Here is a 26,979-nt window from a genome sequence, read left to right on the forward strand (position 1 = left end):
CCATGCAATGCTTTCTAACCAAGCATAGGATCTGTACCGTGTCAATGCCCCTACACACACACCCATCACTCAAGCTTTCTGCCCCTTGACATGTTGAGCGCTTGTCTGATATTAGTAGGGACATCACATGTGACTGAATATTCACTGTCAGTTCCCATTATGTTCACTTATTAGACATTAAGAGACAACTCGCCAAGACAGTCAGAATACATCAGATATTATGAAAACCGTGGATGTGTTGAGCAGTCCTTACAAACAGGTATATAGACAGATCAGAGACTACCAAATGAAAAGTATTTTTTATTATTATTAATATTAACTGCAACAATGAAGTGACATCCTAAATTCAATAGGCAAGAGTAGTGTTAAAATGAGCCCTCTTTGATTGAAAAGATCAATGTTAGTTAACAGTATTTTTTCACAATAAGTCAAAAAGGCAAAAAATTGTAACATGATGGGTAACACTATGTGAGTAGATGTGTATGTAAACATGGGTTCAGTAAGAGAAGGAGAATAGTAAGCAGGGCTGTAGCTAGTGGGGTGAAAGGTGGTAATGATTCTAGGGACCCAAAGGTCCAGGGGACCCCACAACAAATTCTAAACTGTATTTTTTAATAGGAACAGGGCCCAGATTACATTGCTACAGCCCTGATAGTAAGACACTATCATCAGTTGATTAGAATTTACCATATGTTAAATTAGAGTTCAACAGCTTTCAATCAAGTGCTTCACTGGATTTTAAAAGCATCTTTAACCTTGGCCCAAAGAGATTAATTAGCCACTGTTTTAGAATGACGTGATTTCATTATGAGGGGCGCTATCATAAAAGTGGGATAAAAGTTTCAAATAGCACCACTGACAAATCCATCCCCTTAAAATCCTGCTTTATCAGTTCCTTTCTGCCTTACTTCAACACTGATCATTTAAAACTACCATTTCCAAATCCAGCTCTTCTTCATAGATTACATAATCCTTAAAGACTACATTACAATTCTGAATGTATTCTCTAAATTTGTGCTTGACAAAAGCTATTGCTCAACTATGCCACCCACCCTCCACTACTACTTGTTCAGACCAGAACTACTTCCATCCATCCAACCATGACTTTTAATGGCACAGCCAGAGATAAACTAGTCTAGTCTCACACTAAGACTCTTTCCACAACACTGAGAGAGATAAAGAGAGAGAGAATAAAGCAAAAGTGAGTGATACAAACAGTAAAAATCCCTCTGTTTTTCTGCTCATGCTATCCCATTGGGCAAAAGCAAATCACAGTAACTACACATTTTATCATAACTGAAGTATGACTGAAATTGGACTATGGTCTATCCTGTGACAGACAGGTTTGGCTCAATTATGCCCAGAAAAATCAGTGTGTAAATTGCAGTAGCTACAAAATCCACACTAAAACCACATAACTTTGAAGCCATTTTTCCCCAGTTCAGTGTTGCTGTAGTTACTGTGTTTTGCCTATAGAGGGCAGTATAGTCGCCCTAATTTCTCAGTATAATTAAACGGTTGTTCTTAAGCAGATGACAGAGCACCAGGAAGCAAGGAAGTTTGAAAAGGACTCAGACATGTGAAAGTGATGAGTTTTGGTCACAACATCCAGGAAGTATTAGTGAGGGGGAAGTAAGTCTGAGCCATGAATCTGTGCCCTTCAGCTGCAGCCAATCCCGTTCTTGAGACTGATTACGGCAAATCCTTCCTCTCCGTAGTTGACTCTTTAATTATCTTTGAAAGAGATATTATATTGGTTAGTTTTTGCTGAAACAGAAACACAACACAATTAATAAAATGTATAATTCTGCCATGCAATTCATAAAGTCTTGTTATTCTCTTTTGAGAGATGTAATTATTGGAAAAGAAAAAGGCTGCCATCGAGTATCAGAGGTGCATTCATGTGCAGCAGTTGTTCAAATCTATTCAATTACTTATCGAGTTTGATATTTAGTGTTTACCTCCCCATCCCGAGTCTCAACAGTTCGCACGACTATGCTCCTCTTCACATGTGCCTCTGGTGTCAGCTTAGAGTCCATGCTGGTCTCTAATGAAACAACACACAAAAACAAACACAAAGAAATCTGAAGTTAGAAGGGATAGGCTACAGCTGTTGAAATTGAGAAATGTAATGAATCAACAAAGATGAAGAAAACATGGGTAATGAATATTTACTCACCTCTAAACTGTAAGTTAGTGAAGTTCTGCACCGGAACTGTGATTCTGAAAGGTGGAAGTGCATTTATTTCATTATGACAATTGCATTATGAGGTATTTGAATTAGAACATGAAATGTTTTTTGGTTATTTTGGGGGGAGGTTTGGTATGCCATTTCACCCCTCTCCTCTTCTTACCTGCTTTCCTCTCCTTCAAGCAGCTTCCTGTAGGTGGCGATTTCTATGTCCAGGGCCAGTTTGACATTTAGCAGGTCCTGGTACTCCTGCAAGTGTCTGGCCATCTCCTCCTTCAGCATCTGAATCTCATCCTCCAGACGAGCTATAGTATCCTGGTAACCAGCCGTCTCTAGGGCAAAACGTTCCTCCATCTCTCGCATTTGACGCTCCAGGGACTCGTTCTTTAAAAACAACAACAACAAAAAAGGAATTGTATTGACAGGAGTGAGGATTTTATCCATGATGGCTTTTCTGTCATGTAGTCTACAGTAATGTTGAGGATGGGTAAGACTATTACAGATTATTTAGATCACTGGTTCTCAGCCTTTTTGACTCCGAGGCCCCCCATTGTCCAAGACAATATTCAAAGGCCCCCGATGTAGGCTAGATATTTCCTCTGGCACTTTTGCTATAATGATGACAAAATTGCTTGTTTTCAACATTTTTTAAAAACAGAACAGAACTTGGAGTGTCAATAGATTAAAATGACAAATTAAGATTGTGTGATTCCAGAAGTTTCAAGAACTGTATGTTCTACAGTAAAAACCACAGTTGTTGAAAGGAGTTGTTGAATTAAAATAAGAAATAAAATGTAATGTTGTATTGCTAAAATATTTATTTTTAGCATTTTAATAAATGGAATATTCTGGGTTCAATACAAGTTAAGCTCAATTAACAGCATTTGTGGCATAATGTTGATAACCACAAAAGTTTATTTAGACAAGTTAACAAGTTAACATGATTTAAGTGTGATAAAATTGCTTATTAACCTTTTCTGTGTAAAGTTAAAACCAATTTTGCAACTTCATGGCTATGACGATGTAATGTCAACAAACCCAACGACTGTAAAAATGACGAATTAAACAACTTTATAGCTCAAATAATCCACAAGTTTTATCAGAAGAATTAATGTAAGTGCTTTTATAAAATTAGAAGCTTCACATTTATTTCTTTAATCCCTCCAAAAATTGGTCTCATTCACTTCCATTGTAAGTGCCTCACAGTAACCTTCATTTTTGCTTTTTTTTTAAAAGCGAGTCTAACTTAATCACAAATGCTGTCGATTGAGCTTAACTTGTAGGAACCCGGAATATTCCTTTAAGTTAAATTATTCAATATTCTTATTTATACAATATATTTAAAATAATTTTAAATGATCTTGAAAGCCCCCTTGGAATTTTGTTGAGGACTCCTAGCGGGCCCCAGTCCCCTGGTTCAGAATCATTTCGATTATTTCAAAAACTTTTTAAGATATTTTAATATATTTCAAATTAAAATCCGAAAATCTCCCACTGAGTTAAATTGAAAGAATGTTCAGTGTTCAATTGACAAATTGCAAAGCGGCTCTAATGCTTTGATTTACACTGAACCAAAGCTTAAACCTTACTCAAACTTTTAAACTGTCCTTTTACTTCATTTCTGAAATACAAATCTAATTGTTCTGAACCAAGGTGAGATGTGAAATTAAATACTTACAGTCCCACGAAGAGATTCCAAGTCACAGGTCAGGCCCTGAATCTGTCGACGATAATCATTGGCCTCCTGCTTTGCTTGTCTCAAAGCCTCTGTATTCCGACTGGCTGCATCAGTCAGATCAGCAAACTAGGAGGGAAAAATGCATTTGGACTGCAAAAGTCAACATGCTTTTGTACAGAAATAAAATTATGTACCATCTTCTAATAGAGAAAATGCGTTCAGGAGAAGTTCAGTTTGTGTTTCTGTAACCTTTGAGCGATACCACTCCTCAGTCTCCTGCATATTAGAGGTGGCCATGGTCTCAAATTGAGCTCTTATGTCCCTCAATGCAGCAGTTAAGTCTGGCTTAGACACATCCAGATCCACATGAACCTGTTGGGCCATCAGCTGCTCGTGCAGCTCCCTCATCTCCTACACAGAAAAAAGCAAAGCGAGAGAGAGAGAGAGAGAAAGAGAGATGAATGAAGGGCTGAAATCAGTTTATAGGTGAATATACTGTATGGTTTGTTAAAGACAATGGAGTGTGTATGTGAGAGAGTCTTGGAGTAAAATTAAAAGTGACATGGATGAAGTGAACAGATGGAGGTTGTGAGGAGATGGGGAGCGATAATATACCTCCTCATGGACCTTCTTCAAGAAATTGATGTCATCCTGCAGAGCATCGATCTTCCTTTCCAGCTGCATGCGGTTTAGAGCTGCTTCATCCACATCCTACAATCAAAAGTTAAACTTATGAGCAATACACAGTATAACTCAGAACCCCCATGTCTCTGCACATGCTCCTTAGATTTTGAGAGCATCTTTAAAAAATGTTATATTTAATAATTAAGTTGCACAATTATTGCAGGTAAATAGTGTTTGTCTAAATATGCAGATCACGGATGGTCTGCTGTGGCGACCCCTAACAGGAGCAGCCAAAAGAAGAAGAAGAAGAACAACTAGTGTTTGTCTTAATATCGGTGACAGTCCAATCTAGCACTTTCTACAGATCAAACTTAAAAGTCTGTCATCATCTACCCACCCTAATTTTTATTATTATCTAATTATTATGTACTGTTTTCCATACAATGAAAATGAATGGTGATCTTATATAGGAACCTTATACTTTTTTTTTATCATGTCTTATCTTAGCTGGGGCATTAATTGTGCCAGGTCTGCAGTGGTGCCCCCTCAAAAATGTGCATGTATTGCATGCATGGTATATTCATTATACATATGAACAAAGTAGAAATGGAGTGTTCTTTACTTGTCTGAAGGTGTTGATGTTATTTTCTGCCTCTTGCCGTAGGGCAGTCTCATCTTGAAGTCTGGAAGAGTGATAAGAAAAAAGTTACCATTACTAAAGGGGATTTTCTTCTCAACCTACATCAAACAACAAACAGCAAGGCTGTGACATTCAGATTTGGGGGGAACCAATTTAAGAACTAGCCATTGAAAAACTCATATTGGTTACCAATGATCTGAATTCAGGAGGGGAAATGTCTCTCTTTGTTACAATTGTGACCAATAGCATCCCATAACAACAAAATATCTGCTCTTTGTTATCATGAAGATCATTTCTCCAGCCCTCAAACTGTATCATGAATAGTTATGTGATTAATTATAATAGTTTAATATCCGAGTTGGAGCAAATATATCAGTGTGTGGTGAGAGCTGCAGCAGGGGGCTGGACAGAGTTCAATGGATCACTCATGCTTCATTAACTTTTCACACACACTACAGCTACCTATCTTTCACACGGGGTGGAGTATTCACACACCCTTTCATAAGATGGAGGAATTCTAAAATGAGTAGTTACACCTGACATAAGCAGTCCAACATAAAAAAAAAAAACTGCTTGTTTGAGCATAAATATGAACAACCCTTTCCAAACAGTATCAGAAATAAGCACTCTTTCAATCTACAATCCAAAAGCACAATGTTGTTTAAATGCAAAATTGCCTATGCTTACTGACTGTGGTCACTATTGGTCAGGAATTGTAAAAAAAAAAAAAAAAAAAAAAATCAGTAGATCTTGTTAGAACCTTGTTATATGTAGAAAACTTCCTCTCTATTGACTTAAATGAGTGTTTTGCATAGATGTTACTATTTTTTATTTTTTGGCTCATTTATACCTCGTTAAATATTAGTTAGATTGATTACATAAAAACTCAAAAAAACATATCAACACCACATTCTCCTGTTTTATTTAGATCTTAATTAAGATTCAATTTTCAAATCAAATTAGTTCACTTAATTATCTAAAGCTCACTGGTATGGGAAAGATGCTTGTTACAGTGAGTAAAAGGTCTTTGAGGGTTTGACATATAGTTAAAAATGTGGAAGAATTCTTTCTCAGACCTTAGCTATAACAGGAGGATCTGCATGGGGGGTGTGTGCAGTCATTGTGGAAGCTGAGGTATTGTGCCCCTCCCTGCCCCCATACCATTCTGTGGATCAGGCTTTAGTTTGAAAAGAAAGCCAGTATGCAATTCAATGAGAGAGAAAGACTGTGAAAGAGAGAAATGAGGAGCCTCTGATGAACACCGCTTTCTGGCACAATAAATTTACATCGTATTTTACATTGGCAGTATAGTAGTGTTGTTGAAAAAAATGCAGAAATGTTGGTTCTTAACACAGCTGTTCTTTTCTTACATGGCAACTAACTATACATTTGTATAAGGACCATTTAAATTTATTGAGTTTCTTTGACATGGCTATTGACCTTTATTGTGATGTTGTTGTTGATGTCTGTTGATCTTAGCCAGGCACTGAAATACTTCAGTTACTTTGACAAGTTAAATGTGAACAATGTAAGCCTTTTAAACTGTTTTTATTTAACTAGTAAATCAACACTTCTCAGGTACCTCACCATTTACATTTTTGTTACATTGTTGAAGTTATATTGAAGAATAACATTTATTAAATGGAAGTGCCTAAAACAACCTTACCAGTGCTAAAACCAGTGTAACAAGTGTCTTATTAATTTCATAAAACAACAGCAAAAATAATCATATTTGTTTTTTTCATGTATTAATAATAAAAGTCTGAAATAAACCGTTCTTACAGCAAGTAATATAGATCATTATTAAATGGCTCTCTGGCATATTCTATTCTGATTGGTCAGTTGTGCTATCCAGTTCCATCCATTATTCCATTTCTGCACATCCAGGGATAAAATTATATTTCGTCAGTCATCCGGGTATTGCGAGTCATATTTCTTACTTCTCGCTGTGCAATCTCTACAAGTAAGCTAATAAAATAACTTCAACTCAAAACAATGGTTTTTATGTGCATTAATATGTGTAAAAAATGGAATTGTGAGCCATCAGATGGTAATTTTCACAATATAAACACCAACGCCAAACCGGGTGTGGAATTCTGCTCCAGGTTCTAGAAACTCTGCGGTCTACAATAATGCAATAAAGTAATTTCAATCCATTTAATTCAATTGGAGCATTCATATAGAATGTGCAGTCACAGATGTGTGTTCACAGTCATTTTACAAGGGCTTCGAAGGTAGCTCATCCAATCAGAATTTAGAGTCAGAACTGTCTATTATAAAATACATTTTGAAATCTGCTTAATAAAGCATGATCCCAACCATTTTTTTCTTTCTCATTATCTTCTTTTGTGATTTCTTCCTATTTGTTGAAAAACTATTTTTGTCTTACCTCTGTTTAAGAGTGACCAAGTCTGAGGCCAAGTTGTCTCTTTCTATCTCCATTCGGGCTTTTCCAGCATTGAGGCCATCCACCTGCCTGCGCAGCTCCCTCAGCTCCTCCTGGTAGATGTCGCCCAAGCGACTGGGCTCCTTCCCCCTCAGCTGGTTCAGTTCTGCCACCAGCATCTTATTCTGCTGCTCCAGGAAGCGCACTTTCTCAATGTAGCTGGCGAAGCGGTCATTCAGCCCCATCATCTCCACCTTCTCATTGGTGCGATTCTCGCGGTACTGGGCCTTCAGCAAGGAGTCCGCTGGGAAGTCCAGACGCTCCCCACCCAGGGACAAGCGAGATGTGGAAAGGGTGACCGGGCTGGAAGTAAGGTGGCGCGGGCTACTGTGGAGAGACATTCGGCCCGTGCTGAGACGGCTGGTGACTCCCACAGATGGGGAGCTGCCAGGGGTACCGAAACGCTTTCGGTAGTATGAGAAAGCACGCTGGGTCTCCATGCCAAGGGAAATGGGATTGAGCTATGGTGAACGCTGGGCTTTTATAGAGAAGGTGGGAGTTAGGGGGAAAGTATGAGAGAAAGGGGTCCAATGGGGAGGGCAAAGGCCAGTGTGTGTGAGCCCGGAATTGTTTGTGCTTGTCCACCGAGTCTTTTGATTGGCTCTTTTCACTCTACTTTGATTGTGTCTCTGGTGTGTGTGGGGGGGGGGGGCGCACCATGTGTCGTGTGTGTGTGTGTGTGTGTGTGTGTGTGTGTGTGTTTAGGTACTCAGAAAAAATCCTATTCATGCCACTGTTGGAACAGATTCACACTAGCAGAGAAAGAGACAGGGTCTGTGTGAGTGGTGCTGATATTTGAATATCAGTTTAATTCTGTCTAACCCCATAAAAAGTTGTGCTTTTAGTCCCTCTTCAGAGTTAATTTGGAGTTCCTCTCCTTGTCTGTCTGTTTTATTGCCAATCTAAGAGGGACTTTAATGATGTCACGGAACACTGGGGCGATTACGTAATTGTGTGATTATAAAAAGAGTCTAGATCTACAGTACATCTCTCTTTTGTGCTGATCTGGGAACATCACACACAGTCCTTTCAGCACCACTGATTCATTTGGGTTTACCAGAAAATTCAAGTAACCAGAAGGTTTGACTCATTTAACTGTAAACAGCATGCTTACACAACTCACTCTGGATAATAGTTAAGTTTTATGAGCAACAATAGCAGATTATACAGACATTTTCAGGAATGTCTGGTCAAAAGATAAATAGACTCTTTCTCAGACTCAAAACACTCTGCTTTATTTGCATTATTTATTTATTTCTCGGGTGCAAGGAAAAGAGGACACAAATGTTAGGGGAGTGTAGTATATCAGGTCAGAGAGAAACGCCACAGCCAGACAGGAAACAACACACTCACCATCAGATTTACTGGGGATCAGCTAACCAAAAGCCACCACTAATGACCAGCAGACTGCATGTTTGTTATGGATGGATAATCAGGTTTGGTGAGAGTGCTGGGAATGTGTGGTTGTTAGTTGTTTAGGAAAGGGGTTGAGAAGGTTAAAATGTTTAAAGAGCACAACTAAAGTTAATCTGAAAACACACCATTTTAATTAAAATAAAGCAATTGATGAAATGGTGAAATGTCAGACACATAGTTCTGTGCAATGTTGCCCCAGGAAAAAGGTATGTGGCACAAAGCCCAGTCACCTCACCTGACAGGTCCCTTTTCTGAGTGCTTTGAAATACTTCTGACTTTGAGCTTTCTGATGGAGGAGTGTGATTCATATGTAATTAGCATGCCATCCAAATAATATTTGATTGACCATGTTTAAAATTGTAATTCATTGCAGAGACATTTCCTTTAATGGGATAGTTCACCCAAACATGAAATTTCTCTCATAACTGATTCACCCTCATGCTATCCCAGATGTGTATGACTTTCTTTCTTCTGCAGAATGCAAACAATGATTTTTAGAAGAATATTTCAGCTTTGTAGGTCCATACAATTCAAGTGAATGGTGGTCAGAACTTTCAGTGCTTGCGCTGCCTTAAAATTTTAAGTTGTGTCAACTGAGGAAATTTAAACAGAACATAAAGTTGACTTAAATCAATATAACTTGTTAAATGAGCTTAATGTCTTTTTAAGTAAACTTGACTTTCTCAGTTTAATCAACTTCATTCTAATTTAATTAAAACTGAATATAGAAGTTCAATTACTTATATTATCATTTAATATTATTGATAACCATAGAAGTAGCTAGAGCTATCCCTCTGTCAGAGGTAAAATGAACTGCCATTTAATGGTTACTGGCCAGTTGATGATCAGAGACCAACAGCTGATCCCTCTAACATATTCAGACTTCAGGAGACATGTCAAAGAGACACACATACTGTAGGTCTCAACACATTACACACAAATCACAATGATGGTGACAATCATCAAAGAAATCAAGTAAAAAGAATTATTACTACATGACAAATAACTGAATGTGACAACAAAAACAACCACCAACAGCATAAATAAAAGCAGGACAGTAACAGTTCAATTTGCATAATTTATTCATGCTGCAGTGCACGCTGGTAATCCGAATGTGTGCGTGATGTGTGTAGTTCTCTTAACTTTAATATTTTTTTATTTCAGCTTAATAGGTTTTGAGATGAAAAGTTCAATAACTTATCACGTTCAACCAACAACAACAAAAAAAGAATCGATTTATCGCAACGAGATCAATCCAAAGCAGTTATTCTAACTCTTCATTTTAAGTTATGATGATGGCTAAAAGGCAAAATAATTTTTTACAGTTGCATGTCAACAATACACATGCCTTCAATTAAATTTTAGGGTGGATTTGGCACTTACTGCAATTTTCACACTCTGTTTTCTATGAGTCTGAGCATAGACCATATTCCTAGCAGTCTCATTTTTACAGGAATGACAACGAGGCTGTGAGGGATATATGTCTCTTCAGTGGGTTGTACAGTTTTTTAAGTGTTTTGCATTGTTCTGCTATCGAAACATTGGGGGAAAAAAAATGTGTTTTGTATTAATGTACTGAAATGTTATGTTCTTGTATCCAGTATTGTTATTTATGATAATATTTGGATTTTGGTGATACTGTTTAGATTTTATATAATACCTATAAGCTGTTTTATGAGGTGGTTGAAAACATTGTCTGTTCGTTTGTGTGTTGCAAATGTAGACAATGCGAATTAGATTAATTTTCTTGAAAATGTAAGTTTGAAGCATATTGCTTGTCAATTGAACATGAATTTCTACGTGTGAACTGCATGTTTTAGTAAAAATGCAAGTTACAAAATAATTATATTAGTTTTTATAAATATTGTTAAATAAAAAAGGTTAATATAAGTAACAAAATCTTTAAAAGCACATTTCATTAGTCATGCATAGATCAGGGACTAAAAATGGTTCAAGAAATGAAAACGAACTCAATTTTTAGCAGAATGTAACCGAAAACTGGAACAAAGTGTTTTTCAATTGTTCCGGTGGGAAAACTTTATTTTTAAATGCTGGTAATTGACTATAACCAGCTAATTTTGTTCCGATAATTTTTAAATGAAAACAAAAGTTTAATGAAAAAAAATGTTTAATAAAAAATTAACCGTGCTTTGATCCTGAAGGAAACTGCTGCATAACACATTTCTTTGCCTAACTGCCCGTTGTGGATGTCGCATTCTGTGAATAAAGACCTTTTTAACAACTATGTATAATTACTACATATACTGTACGAATGATTAATGCCAGATGCAATGAAAACAGTATTAGAGGTAAAAAGTAAATTTCTCAGTTGTTTCCATGTCTTCACTGAATTATTGTTAGATATGATGCATTCATACAGATTTGATGCTGCCGGGTTTTGACTCAGAAGCAGATCTGCAAATAAAAGTATACTTAACTGTTAATTAATTGTTATGATTTTTATGCTGATTAATCCACCACACAGGAAAAAAATGAATTGCATATTTTCACTTATTTTGGTGAGGCAAGTGGCTTATTTTGGGCTTGTTTTTCCAGACCATGTTGCATGTTTCTGTTGCGAGATCTGGCAACACTGCAACTGATATATCACCCACACCTTAGCAGAGAGTTGTTATTTTTAAAAGAATGTTATTAACTGTTCTTTTATTTTGTTCTAACTGGTAACCTTTTGGAAAGGAGGCTACGGAACTTCTGAACCGGAACGAAAAAATACTGTTTTTGCTCAGAACAAACCATAATGAGAAGCATTTTGTTTCGCATTTTGTTTTTAGTCCCTGCCCACATTGTTAGAGTGTGGATTTGTAATCCGGCCCCTTGGTAGAAAGGAGAAAAAATGTTGGTCCTCGCCACCTTGAAAGCTGCCCATCCCTGCCTTACAGCCTCGTTTTAATTCCCATCAAAAATCAAAGATGGCACTACTGTGAATAAGGTTTATAGCTGAGGCAAACCCACACATCACAGGACTGAACTCATTTTTGAAAAAAAAAAAAGAAAATAATTTGTGTATGTAACGGGGTAAGGGATGGGCAAGGAGGCGGGAACCTGCTGAACAGTCAACATAAAGTTTAATGATATAAATGAACATAAAACAACATAAAACATAAAAGACACACAGACACACACAATGCATACGTCTCTCTCTCTCTCTCCCGAACTGGTGCCTCCGGCTCGTCTTCCCCCTCCCAGCTGATTAGCCTGATTCAGGGCCGGCCGTGTGTCCTCACAGCCCGGCCCCGCCCTCTTCCTCATCACACTCCTCCATCGCCCGACTCAGGTCGGGGAAACCCCCGGCATGCCGCACTCCCCCTTCTTGGAGGGGGGGCATTGCCCTTCCGGCCGTGCCTGCCGGCAGGTCTCCCTTACCTTTCTGGAGCCCTGGGAGAGGGGAGGGAAAGGGGAGAGGGAAATAACGAGGTGGAGCGACAGAGAGAGAGAGAGAGAGAGAGAGAGAGAGAGAGAGAGAGAGAGAGAAAAACTGTTGCCCACGGACACCCGGTCCTCAACCGTTCCTCCGCCCTCTGGTGGAAGATAGCTCGCTCCTCCACCAGCAGCGGCTCCTCCATCCCCAGGCAGATAGCCGCAGCTGCTCCTTTGGTGGATGGCAGCGGCAAGGACTCTACGACAGTGCATCCCTGCCAGGATTCGGCACCAATGTAACAGTTTCAGGATGGGCAAGGAGGCGGCGGGAAACGACTAAACAGTCAACGTAAAGGTTTAATGATAAAAATTAACTTAAAACAACATAAACAAATACAGACACACATGCAGCGCAGCCGCAGCTCTCTCTCTCACTCTCTCTCTCTCTCTCAAACTAGTGCTTCCGGCTCCCGTTTATCTCACTCTCCCGCTGATCAGCTGATTCAGCGCCAGCCGTGCACCATCACGGCACGGCCACGCCCTCCTCAACACACACCTCCCCCACCCGATTCAGGCCGTGGCACTACCAGACTGACTAGCAACCCCCCCACCTCTGGAGGGGAGACGCTGCCCTTCCGGCCATTTCATCTGCTGGTGGTCCACCCCACCTCCTAAGAACCTGAGGGAGAGACGAGGGGAGGCCTGGGGAGAGGGAAAGGGCGAGGGCAAGCGGAGACACACACAGAGAGAGAGAGAGAGAGAGAGAGGAGGAGAGAAGAATTTGCTCGCCGGCTCCCGGACACGCTGTCGCCCAGTACCCAACGGCAGACCCCAGCTTGCTCCTCCCCCGGCGGATGGCAGTGATCCCTCTGTCCCCAGGCAGACGGCTGCGGCTGCTCTCCTGGCGGACGGCAGCAGCGAGGACTCCGCGACAGTGCATTTCTCCTCCCTCCTGGGTTTCGGCACCAATGTAATGGGGTAAGGGATGGGCAAGGAGGAGGCGGGAACCGGCTGAACAGTCAATGTAAAGTTTAATGATATAAATGAACTTAAAACAATAAAGACACACAAAAACACACAACACGGTCGCGTGCGTCTCTCTCTCTCGAACTGGTGCCTCCGGCTCGTCTTTATCCCCCTCCTGGCTGATTAGCCAGATTCAGGGCTGGCTGTGTGTCCCCGGCCCCACCCTCCTTCTCGTTAGAGTGTAATTAGTGTCCTTTACTTTATACAACAATATGCAGTATTACATCAACAGCCAATGTGAAGTAAATGTTAAGTACATGCAATTTAGTTACTTTATTTCAAGAATAGCGAAAAATTAACAAAAGCATACACTAAAAATAAATGGTTTTCATAAACAAAAAAAATCCTATAACCGGAAACAATCCAAATTATTTGAAATAAAACGTATTGTCTTCCTTGTCTAAATTATCAACTAAGTTGGTGTTTGAACCTCCAAAAGAGTGCGACTAGCATACAAAAGACCTTGACTTTTATCGTACAAACTTGTTTTTGTTGATTTTTTTCTTTTTCAGAGAAAGAGTGGTTCCACTGTAAACTGATGTTGTTTGGTGTGTTTAGTGTTAGGATTTACATGGAGGAACCATCATTATGACCTCCTAATAAATGTCTAAAGAGGTGCAGTGGTTGCCTAAGCCCCGGTAACTGGGGCAATGTCTGTCATAGACAAAACATTTAAGCGAGGTGAAAAGTTAAAAGTGGAAAGTCAGTTCCTGTATGAGAAGCTTTTTCATAGCAGTGTCTTTACTCCATTTCTCCCTCCAGTTGTTCTCTTTTTAAATCTTTCACATTTTGTTCTGTTACTCAATCTCTCCTTTTCGTCTCGCTCTCTCAAAAAGCTGATTCATGTCTCAAGTGTAATGGGGCAGGAGAGAACAGCAGAATTCTAATAGTGTTTCCACTGACTGATTATCAGCCAAGAAAAAGCCACAACTGGACTGTCAGACTGCTTTTATCTGGCACACTTGTATATGGCTGTGTGTATTTGGTATTGGGGATCATATTGTGTGTGGGGGAAATCTGTGGAATACAAATTTAAGCTCAGTGTCTATCACAACAAGAGTATTTGTTAGTCCAGGAAACAATGCAAGCCTTGCCAAAAATCACCAAGTGTACCTTTTAGAGGCAGACAACTTTTTAATTTTAATGAAATGTTGTGCAAATGTTTACCTCAATACATTTCAATATACACTTACAGGACTTTGTGTCGTTGAGTAACCACAATAAGATGAAACCTCAAGAGCCACAGGAATCTGACAGATGGCCATATATTAACATTAAATTATAATTAACTTAAAATTGATAAATACAATTACACTCACTGAGCACTTTATTAGGAACACTATGGTCTTAATAAAGTGCCCGAAGTGGTCTTCTGCTGTTTTAGCTCATCCGCCTCAAGATTAGACATGTTGAGCATTCTGAGATGCTATTGTGCTCACTACAATTGTATAGAGTGGTTATCTGAGTTACTGTAGACTTTCTGTCTGCTCAAACCAGTCTGGCCATTCCCCGTTTACCTCTCTTATCAACAAGGTGTTTCTGTCTGCAGAACTGCCGCTCACTGGATGTTTTTCGTTTTTGACACCATTCTGAGCAAACTGTAGAGACTGTTGTGTGTGAAAATCCCAGGAGATCAGCACTTACAGAAATACTCAAACCAGCCCATCTGGACCCATCAATCATGCCACGGTCGAAATCACTGAGATCAAACCTTTTCCCCATTCTGATTGTTGATGTGAAAATTAATGGACACTCCTGACCTGTACCTGCATGATTTTATGCATTGCACTGCTGCCACGTGATTGGCTGATCAATCGCATGAAAAAGTAGGTGTACAGGTGTTCTTAATAATGTACAGAGTGACTGTATAGTTGAGCACATACAGCACTATGAAACAACAAAGGAGGAAATAAACTCATGCCAATAAAAAAAAGAATACATTTGGAATGTTTCAATGGTGTCATTGCTTACAGCGTCAAAATACTAAAAAATACCCATCAGCTCCATCAGCTTATATACAAATTCAAGACTGCATTCCTTCTTGGTCACAACTGGTCCAACAACATGAAGGTGCCCAATAAATAAATGTGTGAAAAACAGAAATTCCTCTTAGAATTTACATCAGTAAATTATGTAAGCCTCATTCCTTCCTGAACGAAATGTTCTCTTTGTGCACTATTTTACTGCAGAGAGAGAAAAGGGGGATGAAAAGTCATAAATTCACTTCTTGCCTTGATGCCACAATGGAGTGTATTCACAGCGAAAGACAATTAGTACTGTGGATGGTTTAGACTGACTCCAAATAGACAGAGACAGATGCTAAGAAACAGACTGTTAGCCAGAACCATGGACAAACACACACATCTTTCTTCTCTCTCACTCAGACTCTAACATACAATCAATCACACACACATAGCGTCATTCTACACCGATCAGCCACAACATTAAAACCACTTGCCTAATATCGTGTAGGTCCCCCACGTGCTGCCAAAGCAGCTCTGACCCGTGGAGGCATGGACTCCACAAGACCTCTGAAGGTGTCCTGTGGTGTCTGGCACCAAGAAATTAGCAGCAGATCCTTTAAGTCCTGTAAGGTGTGAGGTGGGGCCTCCATGGATCGGACTTGTTGGTCCAGCACATCCCACAGATGCTCAATCGGATTGAGATCTGCGGAATTTGGAGGCCAAGTCAACACCTTGAATTCTTTGTCATGTTTCTCAAACAATTCCTAAACAATTTTAGCAGTGTGGCAGGGTGTATTATCCTGCGGAAAGAGGCCACTGCCGTCAGGGAATACCGTTGCCATGAAGGGGTGTACGTGGTCTGCAACAATCTTTAGGTAGGTGGTACGTGTCAAAGTAACATCCACATGAATGCCAAGCCCAAGGCTTCCCAGCAGAACATTGCCCAGAGCATCACACTGCCTCCGCCGGCCTGCCTTCTTCCCATAGTGCATACTGCTGCCATCTCTTCCCCATGTAAACGATGCACACGCACCTAGCCGTCCACATGATCCAAAAGAAAACGTGATTCATCAGACCAGGCCACCTTTTTCCATTGCTCCATTGTCCAGTTCCGACATCACGTGCCAATTGTAGATGCTTTCGGCGGTGGACAGGGGTCAGCATGGGCACTCTAACCGGTCTGCGGCTACGCAGCCCCACACGCAGCAAGCTGCATTGCACTGTGTGTTCTGACACCTTTCTATCATGGCCAGCATTAAGTTTTTCAGCAATTTGTGCTACAGTAGTTCTTCTGTGGGATCGGACCAGACAGTCTAGCCTTCGCTCCCCACGCGCATCAATGAGCCTTGGGTGCTCATGACCCTGTCGCCGGTTCACCAGTTGTTTTTCCTTGGACCACTTTTGATAGGTACTAACCACTAGATACCGGGAACACCCCACAAGACCTGCCATTTTGGAGATGCTCTGACCCAGTCATCTAGCCATCACAATTTGGCCCTTGTCAAAGTCGCTCAGATCCTTACGCTTGCTCATTTTTCCTGCTTCCAACACATGAAATTCAATAACTGACTGTTCATTTGCTGCCTAATATATCCCACCCCTTGACAGGTGCCATTGTAACAAGATAATCGATGTTATTCACTTAACCTGTCAGTGGTTTTAATGTTGTGGCTGATCAGTGTATAAAACATACTGTGTAGAGAATATTGAATTGGATACCATACATTCAAGATTAAAATTAAAGAACACTTCAAATCGAATACAAGGTTTTTGTGCATATTATTTTATTTGAAAATATTTGATACACTGGACTTTGCACTGCAAGTCTCATGTCAAGATACATAACCATAATCATATATTGTATATTTAACCTATTGGTTCATATTCATTTGCTTATCCCAGGGTTCTTTGAAATTATGCTTACTGTGCCATTTCTCTGAGACAGGACCTTTGGTACAATACTGATTCATAGCTGCCTTAACAATAACTAGCAGCTATTTGAGATCTCACCCGATCCATTTGTTACTGTTTTGAGGAGGCCAAAATACTTATATATATATATATATATATATATAAATAATAATTAAAAAAAAGAAAGGAAAAAAAGAGGACAACCGGTCCTGTGGTCAGTGTTGGTGTGCTCGTGTGATGGACACCTGTCACTCAAACCCTGAGCTAAACAAAGTCGTCAAACTGAGTGGAAATTTGCCCCCGGCATCGACCTACCATCTTGCTTAAGCAATACCTCTTAACGCACTCCCAAAGAAACTTAGTGCCTTTTCACACACTTTTCCCAGTTCACACAAATGCAAAGTCCCATGTACTCACATTCTATATAATAATGTATTCACAAAAAAAAAAAAAAAAAAAAAGAAAAAAGAAAAATGAAAGTTGTGTCCATTTACTCACCCAATGATGAAAGAATTTTCATTTTTGGGAGAACTATCCCTTCAACATAAAAATTGAACCTTTCTTTTACACTTTTCTTATTCCTCCTATATTGACACCGAATAGCCTAACAAAGGCAACGTCTGTGCAAGTCTATCCTAAGATGCAACAAGTGAGTACATGTATGTCTGAGAATAATGCACTTACAGTATTTTAGAAAGTTTGATTCAAGGTACTGGTCACTTACAGCAACAACATTACAATCTGCACCAAAACCCCATTTGCATCAAATTCGCTGACATTTCCTTGGGGGAAAAGCAGAGAGTACAGAGGGATTATAACTTGCACAGGTCAGGCACAGCATAAACAGCCAAAAATAAACACATGTAAAAAAAATCATGTTGTAGTCTCTGCAAAACCAGCTGCTTTTACAATTATTTTTGTTTCTACCAACAGTGACTCATCTTCTGTTCCTAAAAGCATAATTCAATTTCAAATGCTCGAGTCACTATATAAAAATAGATTTCCACACACACACACACACACACACACACATACACATACATATATATATAAGGCTGAACATTGGGATATAAATAAAAGTGAACAAGGCTTCACATTCTGTGTAACAAATTAAAAATTTGGTAAATTTAACATTCATTTAACAAAAGTGCATCTGATTTAAAAGAGCACATTATACTGCCATACGATGTTTAAGGCACAACACTTTCTTAATATCGATAGTTTGTTCAAACGTTTGATAGAAAACATCCAAACGTGTTCTCAATAACTCACCACACCCAAAATAATCCGTTTGATAACAAAATACCTACAAGAATCCCAATCTAAAATTTCACCATGGGAATCTTCTCATGGGAATATTATTAGTGAGATTAGCTGCATCTTAAGTACTTTACTAGTTCACTCTCTCTAGGAGGAGGCCACAGTGCAATATAAGGCACTATAATGGTACAAAACTTTTTCTGAAGTCTGAGAACTTTATCATTATAACACTTTTTGACGTTAAGCCAAAAATGACCATATTCTGTCACAGACTAAAATACTAATGATTATTCAAGGAAGTGCAATTCTGTGAAGAGCAACTTACCTCAGAGCAAGCCTGGCAGTTTTCAAAATGTACCAGATTAACCCTTTTCAGAAGCAAAGATGCCCAGTGACACATAAATACAAACCTCATACCTTAAGTGAGGCTGACTTGTGCAGGACCTTTCATGCACACTCATTAAGGCAGGAACAAACCAAGACACAACTATAACATTTCCTTTAACACTAAGTGCCTGGAGTCATAGAAGTGCTGTGACTTCTGTATGGAAGAGGAAATATGATGTAAAACCTTATAAATCTGGGGTGGACTGTATGAAACATTAATTATTAGGAGACATACTTGATGTCTGCACACTCATTTAAGGGTTATTGGAATTGACTCTGTTGGCTTTAGAAGGCACATTTGATGGTTAATGTAATGAAGGCATGTTCGGAATAGCATACTAGCTTACCACTTTTACTTTTGCTGCAGTATATACTAGAATGCACTCTATGCACAGTTTGCTAATTTTCTGTATGCACTGAATACCCAGATGACCCACTAAATTTGCCACAATGTGCACTGTACAACAGATGCCATGTTCAAAATAGCATACTACCTTACTATCCTTACTTTTGTGCTTTAATAAAAGTACTTACTGAATGGAATACTGTATCCCATACTGCAGTGCTCCTGACTTGACTTTCCACTTTCAATGTGATAAATTAACCTACCTGAAAAAGTACTATCAGCTGTTAAATGACATTTTTGCACAAAATTTGATTAAAGATGCAAAATAACTGTTTTTTTTTTTTTGTTGTTTTTTTTGTCCAATATTATAACTGCATGCCACATGTTGAATTAAACATTCAACATAATTAGGTCATGTGACAAACAGTGTAGCATACACAGTTTGTAAAACAGCTTATCTACAGTTTCACTGACTACTAAAAAGAAATAGTAGGCAGTATACAGTGTATACTGTGCAGTATTCAGTAAGTAGTGTGCTAGAATTAAATTCTGAACGGAATTCTAAATTCCAAAGAGTCAAGTTTGAAGCGGCTCAGTTACCCTAAAGTCCAATTTCAAACAGTATTGTATTTGTTGCATCTGCACATCCTGTTAAATGACACAGTCAATCTATTTGTTCCTGAAATAAAAGTGTTACTGCACTTAAGAATCCTGCACCGCCCCCTGCTGTTACAGAGACTTCATATCTCATCAAACTGTTGTAGAACAAACCAGTTTTGTGACCTCATCCTGCTCAAACAGCTGATTGGTTGCTGTCGGTTCACATACTCTGAAAGTGTAGATTGCCTTTGATATCCTGTACTGAGCTTATCACGACTTTAGTCTTCGAACAGCTCTTAAAATGTTCTCAACAGGGGAACTGGTTCTTCTGGATGGCGGGCCTCATCAGCACAAGATCTGGGAGAATGGATGTCTGAGCAGCTCCTCTGCGCTCGGTCGGTATTTGGCCTCCACAAAGATGCTGCGGAGGAAGTCTCGCGTGTGCTCAGATATGTGAGAGGGAAGCTGGGGGTTGGTAGGCTGAGTAGCGATCTTAAATATGGCTGCCATGGCCTCAAATTCAGCCCACGGAGGCTTTTCTGTCAACATCTCCACCACAGTGCAGCCGAGACTCCTGTTCACACAATACATACAATTTAAGACAAATTACACGTCTTTGTTCAATTTTCCAGTAAACATTATTGAGTTTGAACACTCAAGTTAAAAATGCATGAATTTCATTGCATTAGATAGCAAAATATCAAACCAAGTGGCATCTGCAAACAATAATGCTAAGAGTCTTTCTCAGAAATAACTTCACTAGAAGTGGACTGATAGTGGCTTTTGCCGATACCAATACCTAAGGTGGTGGAAAAGGCAGATAACCGATTAATTGGCAGATAGTTTTTTAATCGATTTATAGAATGTAAAAAAAAAAAAAATCGTGTTCTTAACTTACCTCTTTTTTTTATATTCTTTTTTTTTTACGCCACGATGGCGCCGTGGATGGCAGCCTCGGTGTGGAGCTCTCCAATTCTTTTATTGTTTTTGTTTGTTTGTTCTGCGTTTAGTTAATTTTTTCCAGTCAGTTTTACCAGGGACGAACTGCTGAACATTCAGCAGCACATACCAGACAATCTTTTCCCGGTTTTGGACTATTCGGACATTTTGCTGGACATTTTATTCGGAGGCGCAGCTGTGTAGTTTAAGTATTCATCTAGTGAATCTCCGCTCTCTCCCTAACAAAATAGATGAACTACATCTCACTCGTACAAATAAGGACTTTTCAAACTCTGCTGCCTTGTGCTTCACAGAAACCTGGCTGAGTGAAGCCATTCCGGACAGCACATCTGCAGGGCTTTCAGCCGCTCAGAGCGGATCGCATTTTGGAGTTAAGGGGGAAACGAGAGGAGGTGGAACATGCTTTTACATCAATGAAAGTTGGTGTACAGATGTAACAACGTTAAAGAGCTGTCCTAATTTGGAAGCACTCTTTATCAACTGCAAGCCTTTCTATTCGCCACGGGAGTTTTCCTCGTTTATTCTGGTGAGTGTTTATATCCCGCCACACACGTGCGGGAATGCAGTGCTGCAACAGCTGGCTGATCAGATCACAGACGTGGAACAACAACACCCGGACTCACTTATTATTATTCTAGGCGATTTTAACAAAGCCAACCTCACCCGTGAACTGCCAAAATACAGACAGCACATTACATGCCCCACCAGAGACAGAAATACACTGGATCACTGCTACACAACATTAAAGAATTCATATCGCTCTGTCCCTAGAGCAGCTTTGGGACTCTCTGATCATTGTCTGGTTCAACATTTTCTGATCTACAGGCAGAAACTAAAATCAGCTAAACTTGTAGTAAAGACTGTAGTGAGATAGACCAATGAATCAGAGCTGGAACTACAAGCTGCTTTGACTGCACTGACTGGAGTGTATTTGAGGCTGCAGACACCAATCTGCACGAGCTCACAGATACTGTGACATCATATATCAGTTTCTGTGAAGATATGTGCATTCCTATTAGGACTCATTTAACATACAACAATGACAAACCATGGTTTACAGCAAAACTCTTCTGTACTCTTTGGCAGCTTTGTCAGGCCAAAGAGGATAATTACAGAAGTGGGGATAAAATCTTGTACAACCAGGCCAGGAACACACTGAATAAGGAAATCAGAGTGGCTAAAATAAGCTATTCTGATAAGCTGAAAAACAAGTTTTCAGCTAACGACCTTGCATCAGTGTGGAGAGGCCTGAAAGACATTACTAACTACAAGACACCATCCCCCAACACTGTAGAGAACCAAAAACTGGCTGACGACTTGAATGTGTTTTACTGTAGATTTGAAAGGCCCAGTCTCACACCCAACACCCGCTCTGACCTTCACTTCACACAAACATCAACACCTCTCCTCCCCTCGTACTCCTGCTACTCAATATGCACTTAAGATCTGTGAAGAGGAGGTGTGCCGTGCCTTCCGGAAACAAAAATCAAGGAAAGCACAGGGCCCAGATTGTGTTTCACCCACGTGTTTCGCTGATCAGCTGCCCCCATCTTCACAGAGATCTTCAACAGATCACTGGAGTAGTGTGAAGTTCCCTGCTGCTTCAAATGCTCCACCATCATTCCTGTCCCAAAGAAACCCAAAATCACAGGACTTAATGACTACAGACCCGTTGCTCCGACGTCTGCGGTCATGAAGTCATTTGAGAGACTGGTGTTGGCCCATCTGAAGGACATCATTGGACGCTTTCTAGATCCCCTTCAATTTGCTTGTCAAGCAAACAGGTCTGTGGATGATTTAGTCAACATGGGTTTGCATCATATCCTGCAACATCTGGACAGACCAGGGACATTTGCAAGGATCCTTTTTGTGGACTTCAGTTTGGCTTTCAACACCATCATCCCAGCTATTCTCCGGACTAAATTACATCAACTCTCTGTTCCCACGTCTATCTGTCAGTGGATCATCAGCTTTCTGACGGACAGGCAGCAGCTAATGTGACTGGGGGAATTCACTTCAAGCACCTGTACGATCAACAATGGTGCCCCCCAGGGATGTGTGCCCTCCCTACTACTCTGCTCCCTGTATACCAATGACTGAACCACCAAGGACCCCTCTGTCAAGCTCCTGAAGTTTGCAGACAACACTACTGTCATCGGCCTCATCCAAGATGACAATGAGTCTGCATACAAAAGAGAGGTTGAATGGCTGGCTCACTGGATTCAAAACAACCTGGAGCTGAACATGCTCAAAATAGTGGAGATGATAGTGGACTAGGCTGCAGAGTTGTGGTCACAAGGAACTGCTCTGTGGAAATAAAGCGATCTGAACTCAAAGCACCCCCTGAGCTGAGATGTCTGAGGTCATTTGCAGCACTCATAGATGATACTGTTCTTGCAACAACAACAAAAATTCATTAGACAGAATCAAAAAAAGAGTGAGAACCTTTTACATGCACGTGTTCCACAAGACTGCAAGCCTCCGTACAAACAGCGTGTCATACAAGCGTATAGACGGCTGTTCTTTATAATATAATAAAGTGTGTTTTTTCAAGCGAGTGTCTGTGTGTCTATGGACAAATTATTTGTAATATTAATTTGATAATAATAATAGCCCAATAATAATGATAATAATTATTTAATACATTAATGGGAAAACAAGCCAAATATCATCTTGACATCGTCAAAGGCATCAGCTATTGGCGATCACTCTGACTCTAATCGTCGATCCCCGAGATCATCGTCTGTCGGCACAACCTTAATGTGCATTTCTCTCTATAAATTAAAAAAATGTTCAGACAGTCTCCTTGCTGGTTTATCCGACACATTGAGAATCATTACTGCTTTTGCCGGTGTCGCTGCAGCTTGCTTCGTCATGCGCTTGTAAAATGTATATTTTAAAGGCTCATTATTACAGTTTAGTATTTCTCTGTAATGTAGAACAGTGTTAGCAATGGTACTTACAACATTCTCAGCCCTGGAACTCAAACCATTTTCTGATGCCCCCCCCAAAAAAATATATTTAAGTAATTAAATTAATATCATAAACATGGGACAACTAGTCGACAAATGGCTTAAACTAACGCCTACTGGTCGACTAGGAAAATCTTTGGTCAGAGGCAGCCCTAATATGTAGGTGTGTATGTATGTATGTATGTATGTATGTATGTATATATATATATATATATATATATATATATATATATATATATATACACACACACATACATACACACACAAGCACACACACTACCAGTCCAAACTTTTGAAACACCTGACTGAAATGTTTCTCATGATCTTAAATATCTTTTGATCTGAAGGTGTATGCTTAAATGTTCGAAATTAGTTTTGTAGACAAAAATATAATTGTGCCACCAAATTAATTTAATTCATTAGAAAACTAAAATTTTATTAAAAAAACAAGTTTTTCAAATTGATGACTTGGACCAAATAATAAAGAAAAGCAGCCAATAAGTGCCCAACATAGATGAGAACTCCTTCGATACTGTTTAAAAAGCATCCCAGGGTGATACCTCAAGAAGTTGGTTGAGAAAATGTCAAGAGTACATGTCTGCAAATTCTAGGCAAAGGGTGACTACTTTGAAGATGCTAAAATATAACACAGTTTTGATTTATTTTGGATTTTGTTTAGTCACAACATAATTCCCATAGTTCCATTTATGTTATTCCATAGTTTTGATGACTTTACTATTATTCTAAAATGTGAAGATAAAAACATTATAATAAAGAATAAGTGTTTCAAAACTTTTGACCGGTAGAGTGTGTGTGTGTGTGTGTGTATATATTAGGTCCTCGTGGTGGCGCGGTTACTCACCTCAATCCGGGTGGTGGAGGACAAGTCTCAGTTGCCTCCACTTCTGAGACAGTCAATCTGCGCATCTTTTCACATGGCAGACTGTGCATGACACCGTGGAGAATCCCAGCATGTGGAGGCTTATGCTACTCTCCACAATCCACGCACAACTTACCATGCGCCCCATTGAGGGCAAGAACCACTAATCGCTACCACAAGGAGGTTACCCCATGTGACTCTACCCTCCCTAGCAACCGGGCCAATTTGTTTGCTTAGAAGACCTGGCTGGAGTCACTCAGCACACCCTGGATTCAAACTCGCGACTCCAGGGGTGGTAGTCAGCATCAATACTCACTGAGCTACCCAGGCCCCCGACTAGGAAAATCTTTGGTCGGGAGCAACCCAAAAAACTGAAAAGATTTGGTGCATCATGTGGGACTTTTAACTATAAACAAGCTCGAAATACACCGGGGACTTGGGTCCATTACAATGAGCTATATTTAAGTATTTACCAAATTAAGCTTTTAATTAGAGCCCGACCGATATGGGATTTTTGAGACCGATACCGATTTTAGAGAGGAAAAATTCACCGATTACTGATATGGTGGCCGATATATTTAATTTTTAAGCTGGAATGAAAACAGACCTTTTCTATGTGGATTTTTCACCGATATGACTATACAAAGGTACTCAGAAGTGTCTCACCAACTAAGTAACAACATAGCATGAAATTAACACTCACCAGACACAATCCACCACCACATCGTTGTCTGCTGAGCTGCAAAAAGATGCTCTGATGTTTACCTTTCAATGTTACATTACAGACTGCACTGACAAACTATAGCTGGCAAACAGACATGAGTGACATGGTTGTCAGGGACAAGGTTAACATTATATTAGTTATATTGAAAAGGGAAAAATGGTGGGGTCATTGTTATTAAATTTCCAGTATGTATTTAACAAACTAGTTAACAACTTACTGTGAGTCGGAGCACGCTCTGCTGGACAAACTCTGCTATGACACCAATTCTAAAGCATTGTTTTCTGCATTATATGTTCTGAAAAAAAGTTTTCATATCGGCGCATAGCGGTAAAATATACGCCGATACCGATATATCAGTGAAAGGCTAATATTGGCCGACCGATATATCCGTCGGGCACTGCTTTTAATAGCTTATATATTCAACAGAAGAGATTATATGAGGAAAAAGGTTAATTATTCACAAGATATGAAATTATTTCCACATATTCCACATTTATCTTTGCATCCCTTCGCTTCATTTTAAAACACTTAATTATCCAATCAAAATAACAAAATATGCACTGAAGAGAAAACAAAAATGTTGATGAATACGGTCAATGATGAAAGATTTAGGTACAGCAAATCCCCGAGGTATCGGTGATTGTTTTTATTTCACCTCTGCTGCGGTTACACTGTAGAACCCTCCAGCGTGAGGAATAATAAAAGAAAACAATTTTAAACATCATCGGCACATATATTTGTCGATAACCAATTGTTCCAAAAAACAACTATTTGCAACAATTAAGCTGTAAAATCAATATATCGGTCTACCTCTAAAATTTTCAGATACATTTTTGCAATGACTTTTGACAAAATGGTCTCAAGGTCATTTTAGAGGATGTATGAAGTCAATTCCTCTCAAGTTCTAACAGGTGTCCTAGTAGAGTAACCACACATGTAGTTAATCACATTAACTATGGACATGTTCCAAGTGTCCACATACATTTTATTCTTAATTTTAAACAGTATATCAATTGTCCATAATTCATCAGAATTTAAAACCTAACAATATTTTTCTGAAATGTTTTGCTTGAAAAGTGTGCTTATGCTATGATTCTTTAAAATAAATGCAACTTGGTTTGATGGCTTGTTTTCTAATGCAAAAGCACTTATACATTTTAAAGCATAACTTAAGTGTCCAAATAATTTTTGGGGCCAAAGTAGATTCCAGGTGAAATATTAAAATAAGTTATTTTAATCTGCTATGAAGGCAAATGCATTCTGTACATAAATGTGAAAGGCATTTGATCCATTAAGCCTATCAAAGCTTGCACTCCGAGTATGGAAACTTCACAGGAATGTTTTGGTGGAAACTTTTCCCTTCAGTGCTGTTGATAATTAAGTGTGTTTTTGCTGGCTTTACCACTACATACTGATAGAACCAGAGAGAGGTCTGTGTTTGTGTGTGTAGGTTTTTTTTTAAGGCAGTGAGATGCTATAAAGCTCTGCTTAAGAGTGGCTGATGTTGTTGAACTCAAAGAACTCTCTGCAGACTCGGAGAACTACAAACTTTCTAGCTCACTCTTTCAAGCTGACT

The 26,979-nt window shown here is 39.4% G+C and overlaps 2 protein-coding genes across 2 annotated transcripts in view; both read right to left on the bottom strand.

Annotated features, from left to right (window-relative positions):
- Positions 1-284: 284 nt before the first annotated feature.
- On the bottom strand, positions 285-8,031 carry gfap (glial fibrillary acidic protein). Its single transcript, XM_051715995.1, has 9 exons — positions 7,523-8,031; positions 5,116-5,176; positions 4,485-4,580; positions 4,119-4,280; positions 3,870-3,995; positions 2,355-2,575; positions 2,180-2,223; positions 1,962-2,047; positions 285-1,734 (listed from the first exon to the last, which is right to left on the bottom strand). Exons 1-9 carry the CDS (start codon positions 8,017-8,019, stop codon positions 1,693-1,695), a joined length of 1,335 nt encoding a protein of 444 aa, XP_051571955.1. The 5' UTR covers positions 8,020-8,031; the 3' UTR covers positions 285-1,692.
- A 9,108-nt stretch (positions 8,032-17,139) lies between these two features.
- Positions 17,140-26,979, bottom strand: part of map3k3 (mitogen-activated protein kinase kinase kinase 3) — a 38,387-nt gene continuing 28,547 nt past the window's right edge. The window contains exon 17 of the mRNA XM_051715989.1: positions 17,140-20,441. Within this exon, the coding sequence (XP_051571949.1) occupies positions 20,213-20,441 (229 nt within the window). The 3' untranslated portion in view covers positions 17,140-20,212. The remainder of the gene's footprint in view (positions 20,442-26,979) is intronic.

This window comes from Myxocyprinus asiaticus, chromosome 14 (genome assembly GCF_019703515.2).
Source record: "Myxocyprinus asiaticus isolate MX2 ecotype Aquarium Trade chromosome 14, UBuf_Myxa_2, whole genome shotgun sequence".
Taxonomy (NCBI): Eukaryota; Metazoa; Chordata; class Actinopteri; order Cypriniformes; family Catostomidae; genus Myxocyprinus; species Myxocyprinus asiaticus.